The sequence below is a fragment of the Suricata suricatta genome, chromosome 13, assembly GCF_006229205.1.
Source record: "Suricata suricatta isolate VVHF042 chromosome 13, meerkat_22Aug2017_6uvM2_HiC, whole genome shotgun sequence".
NCBI lineage: Eukaryota > Metazoa > Chordata > Mammalia > Carnivora > Herpestidae > Suricata > Suricata suricatta.
The window spans coordinates 27,509,816-27,522,731 of record NC_043712.1 but is presented as its reverse complement, the minus strand read 5'-3'; the positions used below and the strand labels follow the sequence as shown (position 1 = coordinate 27,522,731).

General features: G+C 35.5%; 1 protein-coding gene across 1 annotated transcript; it reads left to right on the top strand.

The window, feature by feature from the left end:
* Positions 1-3,096: 3,096 nt before the first annotated feature.
* On the top strand, positions 3,097-4,056 carry LOC115275890 (olfactory receptor 13F1-like). Its single transcript, XM_029919645.1, has one exon. It carries the CDS (start codon positions 3,097-3,099, stop codon positions 4,054-4,056), a length of 960 nt encoding a protein of 319 aa, XP_029775505.1.
* The last annotated feature ends 8,860 nt before the right edge of the window (positions 4,057-12,916 follow it).

Genomic DNA, 12,916 nt, shown 5'->3' with positions numbered 1-12,916 from the left:
TGCTGGAGTTCATGGTAAAGTTGGATACCACTTCACTCTTCTTCCCCCATGAGGTGTCTCTATGCATTGCACTACTCAAGCTTGAGGGAAGGATGACACGGGTAATGTGAAAGTGTTGTTCTTACCCTCTTCAATGTGTCTTTTCTTATTTCTGTGCTGGATTTCAATGGAGACCCAAAAGTATTTACCAATCCATAATCTCTCACCTGAAATCCTTAGCTTTCATAAAGGTATTTTAATTTGTGGATAGTTATTCAAACTTATGTTTCTGTGAGGGTACATGCTCTGAAAACTATCATTCCAGCATCTTGCTGATGTTCTTGTGGAAGTATCCTTTTATTGCTTGCTTGGTGAGTGTACTTTATCATAAACAGAGTTTGAATTTTTCCATGGAGGTTCAGAATTTCATTTCTTTTCAGTGTGCTTTGATGTATCTCCAAAGCAGAAGTGTGGTTTGGTGCTTTATACAGAGTGGGGGAGTCAGGTCAGCAACCTTCCTCAGTCTTAGTCACTACCTTCCTTTAAATACTTCTGGGGTGGCCATACGGTACAGTTCTCTTCTCGACACAGTGAAGCCAACCTAGATTATTTGCTTTCAGTTTTATAAGCCTTTGCAGCTTTACAAGTTCAAGAAGTCGAACAAGTTGGGAATGGAAGTCAACAAGGAAACTCAGAAGGAAATGGGATTCTGGGGCCAGATGTCAGTCAGCCTCTTCTTCCTTTTGCTTCAACCATTTGTATTATGGCTGCAGTGAATCTTGTCTAAATGGGTGGGGGGGAGGGAGAAGCAAGAACATTGCTGTAGTCAAACAAGGAAAGAAACAGTGAGAAGGGGCAGTAAATTGAGTAAATGCAGTAAATACAGGAAAGGAAGAAGATTCAAGAAGCAAACAGAAAACCACAGAAGAGAGAAAAACCTAAAAGCTATAGGTCCCTAATATAAACCAGGTACGATGTAAGTCGCTTTGCAGAAAATATCTCTCTGGTCCTCATAACAATCCTGAAAATGAAATATTATCAATGCTCTTTTACAAACAAGCTAAATCTCAACAAGGATCACCAAGTTGCTCTAGATGACAAAACTGAAGTGGTGAACTGGGAAGTATTTGCAGCACTAAAGCCTTATTGTTTCCTGTGCACCAAGCTGTCCTGTAGTTAAAGTTAAGTGCATCAGCCCAGGGCCTTGAGGATATACAAATGAGAGCAGATAAACAGAAGCCCTCAAGGCTACATTCTGTTTGTAATAAAGCAAACAGTGAGGACAGGATTTCTGGTTGTTTTACAATCTTGGCAATAGTTCAAATTTATAACCTTCCCCGAGAATGAAAATATATTCAATGTGATATAAGTAATTTAGTAATAGTCATGATTACAATCTGTTACTAAAACCAAGGCATCCAAACAAAACTGCATAGTGATGAAACTGACAGCGTGTTTTCTCCGCACCACCGTACACTATTCACCATAAGTTGCTCACTTGGAAAACAGAAAATTATAAACAGAGATTATAAAAAACCACTTAAATAGAGTATTTACTGGATTTCTGAAGGATCGAGATGCCTTTATCTGGTAAAGCTATCTTCTCAAAAACGGTTCTACCTTAAAAGAAGTGTTCTTTATTTTTTTATTTTTTATTTTTTATTTTTTTAGTGTTTTATTTATGTTTGAGACAGAGAGAGGCAGTGCATGAGCGGGGGCAGAGAGAGAGGGAGACACAGAATCTGAAGCAGGCTCCAGGCTCTGAGCTGTCAGTACAGAGCCCGATGCGGTGCTTGAACACACGAACGTGTGATCATGACCTGAGCCGAAGCCGGACGCTTAACCGACTGAGCCACCCAGGCGCCCCAGAAGTGTTCTTTAAAACAAATAGTCCCTTTAAGTTCCATGAAGAACATTTACTCTCATCTTAACTTTGAGCTATGATGGGCAGTGGAAGAGTTACTTAAGCTCTCCTTCCATCTTTGGTGGGCTCCACACCAAGTACAACTTCATATTGTACATATTATGAAACTCTCCTTTGATCTAAAGGAGAAACTGACAACATTATTTATTTCTCTTAACTTTTTTTTTAATTAGCCAGCTTAACTGATTTTATAACACAATCAGAAACAGAGAAAAGTTCCCTTCCCAAAGACAGTGTAGCTAGGAATATGTTTATTTCTTGTTTGAATAACACTGCAATTAGCACAGACCAGGTACTGACTATAATTGGATCTATGGGACATTATCCCTGGAGTTTCAGAATTTTAATACTGCACAAACAGATTTCTAACTTTAATTTGCTACATGCATTGGAAACTTCTCACAAGAAACAAAAAGCTTAAATTGCCTTACAGTGCCAATACTTGGTCCTTTGGAAGATGTTTCTGGAGCACAGATGCCAGGGCAACTCTGGCTAAAGGAAAGAAATCTCTACATATGTCTATCACCCTGACAATATCTGCCATCATCTTCCTGGGTTTGAGATGGAAACTGTGGACTTGTGTTGAAATTTTCAAGGAATTTTGTTAATTAATCTATGACTGCATAAATTTAAAACTTTTTTTTTAACTCATTGAATCTCCCAAATTATTTTAGACAGAATTCTAGGAGAGACAACAGAAAATATGATGAGCTTGGAAAGCAGAACAGTTCCTCAGTAAGAAGACTGTTACCAAACTAGGGGAAGAAAATCATTCCAATGGTTCAGGTAAATGAATGACTTAGCTATAGATCAATTATAAATATGATTTCAGACAAAGAAAACAGCATGAGATTATTTCTTTCATCTCTCATAATGTTTGTGAAATAAACCTCCCCCTTCCTAACATTGCCAAAAAATCTTATATCAAAAATAACAGCTTGAAGATTTATCTGTTGACTTCCTGCTTGAAATTGTCCTAATTAATGATAAATTCCTTCAAACATATATTACTAATACTATCACCAAGCTAGAGAAGAATTTGACTACATAGACTATAAGTCTATAGCATAGACTACAAGTTCATATGAAGAAAAAACACTAGAAAATATGAAGAGAGGAGATCTTATGTTTTATATATAATATATGATGTTAATCCTTCTATACATATATACAAATGAATATGACATAATAAAATGTTCCAGACTAATTTGACATCTGTAACATTTTTTTTCATCCTGGGATTTTCTCACTACCCCAAAGTTGAGGTCATCATATTTGTGCTGTGCTTGCTGATGTACCTGATCACCCTGCTGGGTAATATCATCCTGATCTCCATCACTGTCCTGGATTCCCACCTACACAAACCCATGTACTTCTTCCTCAGCAACCTGTCCTTTTTAGACATCTGGTACACCTCCTCTGCTTTCACTCCAATGTTGACAAACTTTGTTTCAGGGAAACACACCATCTCATTCTTAGGATGTGCTGTTCAGATGTACTTCTCTCTGGCCATGGGTGCCACTGAGTGTGTGCTCTTGTCCATGATGGCCTATGACCGGTATGTGGCCATCTGCAACCCCCTGAGATACCCCATCATCATTAACAAGAGGGTCTGTGTGCAGATTGCAGCTGGCTCCTGGATGACAGGCTGCCTCACCGCCCTGGTGGAAACAGTATTCGTGCTGCAGCTGTCTCTGTGTGGTAATAACACAATCAATCATTTCGCTTGTGAAATTCTGGCTGTCTTGAAACTGGTTTGTATGGACACCTCCATGGTGGAATTACTCATGCTGGTAATCACCACACTTATCCTTCTTATGCCAATGCTTCTAATTTGTATCTCTTATGCCTGCATTCTCTCCAGCATCCTAAGAATTAGCTCAGTGGATGGTCGAATTAAAGCGTTTTCAACATGCGCAGCCCACCTGACTGTGGTGGTTTTGTTCTACGGGACAGCTCTCTCCATGTACCTGAAGCCCTCGGCTGTAGATTCACAGGAAATAGATAAATTTATAGGTTTGGTATATGGCGGATTAACCCCTATGTTGAATCCTATCATCTATAGTTTACGGAACAAAGAGGTGAAAGAAGCTGTGAAAAAGTTGTTGATTAGAAATCCTTTTGGTACTGTGTTTAATTTCTGTACTCAATAATATCAGAGCAAGCACAATCATCACAATCATCTGAATAATCTCCAACATTATCCAGAAAGTTGCAAAATAGTTGCTATAAACCAAATCCTGGAAAATACTGGTTTTTGATAGTTCAACATTAAGTTCAATATCTTGATTTATCTTGTAAATAAAACTGCTGATATTAATGAGCCATTTTTGAAAACATAATTCATTTATTGAGTATTAATATAACATTAAAATTAGGTTAATTTCTTATTTCCTGTTTGACTTGCTGTATATCACCTCTAGCATCACCATGGCAACTAATACCCCAAGAGTGTAACATTTAAAAATAATTTCTCCTCATATGATTTGCAATTATATCTGAATTTATGAAGAAATAGGTATTTTCACATGTGTCGATATAATTTAAGGTATAAATATGTCATAATTCATAAAACCAAGACACTATTAATTTAGGAGTTTTCCTAGTCTCTAAATGTTAAAATGTAAAAAATATGGTTTCAGATTTGATGAACTATAACATGAATGATTTTATTTGGGATATGTATCAGGGGGATGAATAAATATCTGTGTATGTGCAAAGATATCATGACAAGGGTTTACACAATTATAATCCTGCATATGAAGTGGAGTAAAGAAATATCTTTGGGACATCTTGAAATATTTATGGTAATAGGTCAAAATACTCTCATTAAACTTTGAATGCCTCAGTGAATTCATCAACACATACACACACCATGCTACTATTCTTAGACATGGTTGATTGACATATTAAAGGTGAGAAAGAAAAGATGTGTACCCTGTAGAGATTACATTGGAAAATAAATTATTTACGAATGTACACACATATTATGGGAAAAGATTCATGGATATATTTAATATATGTGAGCTAAATTGCATAGATTATAACTTTATTAATATTGCATATTGTAGAGTTTTTGTATTTTCCACCTTCCCTGGAACTGGAGAATAATGAAGTCAGTGTGTACACATATCTTCCTTTCCTCTTTATCAGAGAGGTATTCTTGGACATACTTCAGTAGTCACTTTATTATATGGATCAAGTGACTCTTGCTAGCATAGATACCATCTCCTTGAGGTTTAGATTTAGAGAAGGTGGAACAATTTTAGATAATTCTTGCATAAGGTCTCAGCTGGAACAAGTCAGAGCTTGCAAGGAATTGTTCAGTTTAGGGTGAATGGGTTGATGATGGGAACTTACAGGTAAAAAAAAAAATTCAATGAGCAGGTGTTCTTTATCCAAGTACTTTTAGTATACACAAGAAGACCAATTTCTTTCTCATATAATAGATTCCCAACTCTATTAATCAATAATCTCTCCAAAAGTAGGAACTGGGAATTTGTATCACAAATAAAAGCAACATAGTTATTCTGGTTTTCATCCTTACTTAAACATTTTACTACCAGACAATGATGACTACAGTGTAATGCTGTTGTTTGGTAGAAGATGAGGAAAGAATGTTAACCCTATTACCCACCCAATCTCTATAATCATTTACAACAGTGATTTCAGGTAATCACAAACACTGAGCCTATACATATTCATCTTACTTGTTTATACGGATGAAAAGAAAATCTGTAAATAAGGTGTTAAAATTAAAGTCTTATGCCTCATCAGTTCTAGTGGGCATATAATACCTTCTTCAAAAATTTGTCTATCATTATTTTTGAGGGATGTGGATGAGCTAATTATTGTTTGTGAAGTAAGCCAATCTGCTGTCTAGGCAAAATCCAATAAATGGCTTTATCCCATCTATTTGGATCAATCACCATAAGCCTAGAGAGGGTCTTGAGATTTCAGGTGATTTTGCAAGATTCATCCTATAACTAGGCTCAGTATTGAGTAAACCTCTGCATTGTTCAAGTATGTTTTGTTTGTTGTCTTCCAAAAATGGAACTATATATGTAATCCTGGATTGTATTTTGATTACTTCTTCATTATTCTATGTTGCATGGTGAGCAGTCTCCACTATTACTATATTCTTCATCAAGAGGGGAAACAGTTCATTAGAATGAAGCTTACAAAACTGCACTGTATTCTGGTCCCACTTCTTTGAGGTAACATGCAGTTCATGCTTTGAGATATTCATAATCAGTGTCCTTGGATTTCACTAAAGATTTCACTCACACAGGTGGTTAATTTCAACAGATGCATAACTTCGACTCTTTGTGGAAAACTTACTATTTTAACTTCCAGAGAATAACCTAGATTCTAAGGTCTATAGGAGCATCTCACTGCAACCCACTCCTATGTACCATTTTTAAACATATTTATGTGAGTCAGAGGAAACGCTTGCCTTTGCAGTCACCCAGTAAATGGGAAATTATCCATGCCAGTAGATTCCTAAATGTCTGTCTGATCAAAGCTTTTTTTTTTTTCTTTTCTTTTTCAGGTTAATAGGATTTTACATGATTTCTAATGTGGTCTTTTATTTTTCATTTCAGTAATTTCCCACAACCAAAGAGCATACTCTTGTTTTAAGTTATCCTGAAGCTTTACTAAACTATTCTAAAAATCAAGATCATCTGGAAGGCTTGCCTAAAATATCATGTCCATGCTCAACCTAGATCCACCAAGTCAGAATTTTAAAGGGAAAGATCTGTTAATCTGCATGTTTTATAAGACCTGGTAATTCTTCTCATGTGAGAGTTATAAGAATTCTGACTCACAGCATTAAATGGAAAAGACTGAATCATATTACTTAATGTTTTTAGAACCAGAAGTGGAGAGAGATATGTTACACACAAAGGACATAAGAATATCCCATATGTGAATTGATCAGAATTCAGGGAAAATATATGTTGTCTGCTACAGCTTCATTATAAAGTTCCAGGGAAAAATCCATTTAATGATGTGAAAAGTTTGAGCACAAAACTCTTGGGACTCTGTTCAGAGAAGAATTGTTCAAATGCAAGGCTTTGTTCTGTTTTGTTTGCTACAGCTTTCATTTGTATACAGAAAAAAGTAAAATACAAATCCACCAATTTAATTTTAAACATATATGATAAATATACTAGAGAAATGAAATATTTTAAAGGCTATTTAAATATGCTTATTCCTTTTTAAGCAATATTATCACTTTAGCAAGACCTCTTATCATTAATGAGCAGAATGAGCCTAGAAACTAGTCAGAAATGCTGTGTTTGAGACCTTAATTTGGCATCCATAGCTCTCTCTTTTAAGAGGTAATCATGTTCATATACCACAGTATTATTATTAAGAGTTTTCTTTAAAAATCATCTACATATTGTCTTCAGATCAGTCTGTGGGGGCTAATTTTAGAGTCAAAAGACCTTGGAAAACTATTGTAGTAATTTTAGCCCAGGCCAGAGTGATAGTTATGGAGAAGGTGAGCAATAGTTAAATTCTGGATACACTGAAACAGCAGGGCCAACAGGATTTCCCAGAAGATTGGATATGGGTGACAGAGGAAGAAAAGCATCAAAGGTGACTTCAAGGTTTTCAGACTGAAGGGTGGAAAGGTTAGAGCTATAACTCACTGAAAGAAGGAAGCCTATAGTTGGAGTAGATCTGTGGGAGAATACCAAGTATACCTAGATACTAGGTTCAAGATATCTATTAAATATGACAACAATGCTGAAGAATATATAAGTCTTGTGTTTAGAGCAGAAGTCTTAGATAGGGATATCAATGTGTGGGTCATCAGCATATGAATGGTATTTAAAATCTTGAGATGGGATAAGATCACCAAGATAGTGTGTGTGGATAAGAGAAGAGGCTGAGCCTTAGGCCATCATATCATCAATAGTCAGTATTGAAGCTCTTAATCAGTCATCATGCATCATGCGGGGATGACAGATGATAGTGTGGCCTCTCCATTCTCTATGTGTAATTATAGATCTGGTCACACAATTGTCCACCTTGTCCACAGAGTTGCCATTCTATATCTAATTATCATTTTAATAGCTATATAATTATTCATATGAACTTAAAATATATATCCTAGTCGTTCCTCTACTCAAGATTATTTCTGACCAGTGCCTATTATCATTACTGTGGAAATAAATACCTTCTTATGTTTGTTTCTCCCTTCTTTTTGATTTTATCTTAAAATAAATTCCTAGGAGTGTCTTTACTTCATCAAAGGCAATGAACGATTTTTTGGCTCTCAATAGAAAAGTTTTATAGTTCTTGATATATATCTCCAAATTACTTTCTAAAGGGGTTATACCAATTTATTTTACATGCTCAAGCTCTATGAAGATAGGCAATATAACTACATGAAAATGTAACACTAATTCAACCAAAATAAAATTGTCTAAAACTACTTTTTCACAATATATTCTATCTACCACGATTTTGGGTTTTGTTTCACTTCTCCCATTTAATATGTGTCTTCAGTTTTCTTACTAAATGATATCTTGTATACAGGTATTAGTGGGCATTCAGATGGAGTGAATTTGAGAGGAATTTCAGAAAAATTAGGCCAACCTTCAGAACTTTAAGATATGTATATATATATAACATAGAATAGTAGCTAGAGCTATAGTGAATCAAATGTCTGGATTTAAAAGTCAACCTTTCGCTACTTCACAGAATTGATGTTGGTAACTATCTACACGGAGTATTTCAGCAGTAATATTTTGAGAAGCTGAGGCCTTGGAAGTAGAATAATTCTGGTTAATGATGAAATATGAGAATTGACTATGAAAGTCAATTTCTAATATGGAGTCAAAGGAAAGGTCACATTAGAGTTGATAAGATTAAGTCCTAGAAACCAGATGACAACAAAGGAAGATTTTCCCTCTAGATCCAAAACAAGGTATTGCTTAGCACTCCAGGATTGGATATCTATACTACCCTATTTAAGAAATTAAAAAAATTATCACTTGTGGATTGTTTTTTGTTTTTTAGCTCATCGTTTTTATTGTTAACTTAAAATTCTAAAATCCTACAAAGAAAAAATTCCCTTTGACCTTAGTGAAAACAATTTTATGAGCCCTGTAAACCTAATGTCTGATCTTGTCTGCATCTCTTAATTTACCTGTAAGAGGCTCAAGAAGAGTTGTGACAAACTTTCTGAAAAATGTGAAAAAATTTATTCTACATGTTTGTTTTCAAACTTTAGACTACTAATTTACTTTCATCTCAATTTTTAATATACGTTTATCCCATTATATAGTCTGCATGTATGTTAGGTATAATTTCTTTTGTGCATGACATATTTAAATAAATTTTAAAATAATACTAAAAGTACTATCAGTCTCTCTTTTGTTAGTGTTATTTTTATTGCTAAGGAGAGGTTGCACTCAAGTGGGCCCATAGGTGGCCCAGGGTAGATGGTCAACTGTTCATGAGATAATAGCTTTTCTAGACAATATCTAAAGTAGGATCTTCATTCTGAGTAAGAAATCAAGGATGAAGCTTTCAGGCTGGCTGAAAGCAGAGGTAATCCTGAAGGAAGAGCACATACATATCCACTGGTGTAGACAATGTCTACATCTTCTAAAATGGTCTTTCTGGGCCTTCCATAATTTCCCTACTTAGCCTACCACAAAGGAGAATAGGCACAAAAATTAGTACATGTGAGTCTAATCATTGGAATTTATGTAGACAGTTCTACTCTTATAATGTCTCTGTAATTGATGAGCAAAATTATTCCCTACTAAGTAAATGTTTTGGGGTACAAGCTATGCAAGACTATCATAAGCTGGTTTCCCAGGAAACAGAGTCTGAGATGGAGATTTGCCACTGGAGGTTCACCAGGGGCAGGTCTTCAGAAACAACATCCATTAGAGGGTGAGAGACGAGGACTGTACAGGAGAAAATTAATGCAACCCAGGATCATCAGACGCCTCAGTCAATGACATAGGGATCTCTAAAACTAAGATGGTCCTTTAGAGAAATCCCAAATTGAGACTAAGGTCTAGGGCTTTTGTACACCTGCATGGGATGGTCATTGGATAAAGTCTGCCCCTAGGAAGGAGTAAAAACCATAGACAAGACAGCTCTCTTCAGCTGAAAGAAATCCCCAAAGAAGGATTGCCAAAAATCCCAGCAGGGCAGTACACCAAAAAGAGAACTACTATAGTGAAGATGAACACTTTAATTTGGTTCATGATAGGATGAAAAAAGGTAGAAAGGAGAGAGAAAAGATGAAATCAGAAGAAAGATCTGGCAATGGTAAGCTCAATACCTATAAGTAAATCTTATAAAAACAAAAAGCAAACAAAAAAACTAGGCAGGCTCTGGGGTCTGGCCCCTTCATATCCTTTTAAGAGAATCCAAACTTTAGTCTTGATAGGATTATCTCCCTTAATGTTTACAGTAGTGCTATCAACAGTAGCTAAATTATGGAAAGGGCCCAAATGTCCACTGACTGATGAATGGATAAAGAAGATGTGGTGTGTGTGTGTGTGTGTGTGTATATATATATATATATAATGTAATATTACTTGGAGATCAAAAAGAATGAAATCTTGTCCTTTGCAACCACATGAATGGAACTAGAGTGTATTATACTAAACAAAATAGTCCCATTAGAGAAAGACAAATATCATATGATTTCACAAATGCGTGGAATTTAAGAAACAAAACAAATGAACATAGGAGAAGGAAAATAAGATAAAAACAGAGAGGGAGGCAAACCTTAAGAGAATCTTAACTACAGAAAACAAACTGAGGGTTGCTGGAGGGGAGGTGTATGGGTGGATGGGCTAAATAGGTGATGGGCATTAAGGAGGGCACTTGTTGAGATTAGCACTAGGTGTTATATGTGAATGATGAATCACTGGGTTCTACTCCTGAAACCAATACTACATTGTATGTTAACTCACTTGAATTTAAATAGATTAATTTTTTAAAAAGGAAAATCTCCCAAATCAGACAACCAGATCCTACCCTATAATTATGGTAAAGTCTACATACTAATTAGGGGAAAAAAGAGTAGAAAGAAAATTAAAGAAAAAGTGAAAGGCAGATAAAACTAATAATGTACAGTATTTTTATTTTGTTTTGCCAGGTATAGTAGTTGGTAAATAATAGCTAGTATTTCATTGAGCTTTATCAATAAACCTATGAAATAGGTATTATTATTCCCAATTTATGGATAGGAAGCTAAAGCTCATAGATAAAATGTCCAAGTTCATTCAACTTGGAAGGAGTCACCACACATAGATTAATTAAAAAGTCTTACATAGCATAACTTTCATTGGAAACACAATCAGAACTATGGTGAATGTGAACCCATGTAATGGTAAGTCATTTTATATGATGTCTTATAGAGATTACAAATTATACCATACTCTTTTATTCATCATTTATCATTTACTAGATTATTTTATGCAAATAAAGAAACTAAATTCCAAAGAAATGAAATAACCTAGCCTAGAATCCCCAACTAGGTAGTGGCACAATGGCTGCTATACAATTCCATCCTACGTGACTTTAATAGGATCACTCTTCTCATTATTCCACAGTTGCTTGGAGAATTAAGGCCCCTGCCATAGCTTTTCTATCCATCTCTTTCACAACAGAGTAAGGCTAATGAGCAACCGTGTGATCTCTAACCCTGTAAAATCTGTAGGTTCCAAAGGGGGGCCAAGTAACATAGTGTCAACCCAAATAAATAGGTAAACTGAGACTTTTTAATTGAAATTAAACTTGAGGGTATCTCCTTTCAAACCAATAGGTTTAAAAAGATTAATTGTTAAAAGTTATAAAAACACAGAAGTGAATTATTGAGTTTAATCAGGAATAGAAGATAAATTGCAATTTCGGAAACTCAAACTGCTGCAAACCATAGGCAAGCTCCTTGAAGGTTTGGGTTGGGCTGTATTTATGGGCAAGGAATGCAAGGAGTTGGAGGAGTCCAGCCAGAGTCAAAATAGTAATTTCCCTTGCTTGAGGATGGGGATAGATTCACAGCACATGTTCATTGTCAGGAGAAAATTCCAGTTTTCTGTAAGTCAGGCATTCACAGAGAATGTGTCTCTCAGTTCTTAACTTTTGTATTCCTGAGGGCACATTCATGAGACTCTCTCTTTTATATCCTCTGGTTCCATTTTAGATTGAAATCCTTTCACTCTAGGAAACCATTTATTTTCTATTTGCTAGTAAATATATTGGTACTGGTAAATCTCTTCTCGTGGGAATACAGGTCACATTCTAATATTTAGTGCTTTATTGGAAACCACATCTTGTTCATTGCTAAGCTCCCTTAGCAGTGTGGGCCGGGGCAAGAGATAATTCCTTAGTCTATAATAAATGAGGAGTCTGGCTCAGCCTTGATTTATAACTTGTTTCTTACCAAAAACCATTACAGTTTTCAAAGATCAGAGCCTGCACAAGGAAAATGGGAGGGACTGATGATTTTTTTTTGTACTTTCAGCATTGAAGTAGACCTGATTACCTAACCAGCTCCAACATGCTCTCAACTAACACAGAAGCAAGCATATTAGTAGAGAGTGGCTTCTGCACCACAGAAGGATGGCCTCACCATAAATAATTGTACTGTAATGAGAAAGAGGACTATGAGGAGTATGAAAAATTAAGTAGGGAACAAAGGCAATAATTTGAATGCCAGAGAAATGAAGGCTAGCAAGAGCTTCCAAAGGAGAACGACTTATTTACAAGGTGTTATACTATCAGTATCATAAAAAAAAAAAAAAAGAACAAAGCTTCTCATGGAGCAGGGCTCCTGGCTGGAGAAATAATACCAAAATAAATAGAAATAAATAAGAACCCAGAACATTTACTGAGTTATTATTGTGTTCTAGACACTCTCCTAAGTTTCTTACATGTGGTAATTTAATACAAACAATAATGCCATGAGTTCATATTCATAGTAATTTATCCTATTTCATCAACCATATTTCTACCTCTCTTTCCAAA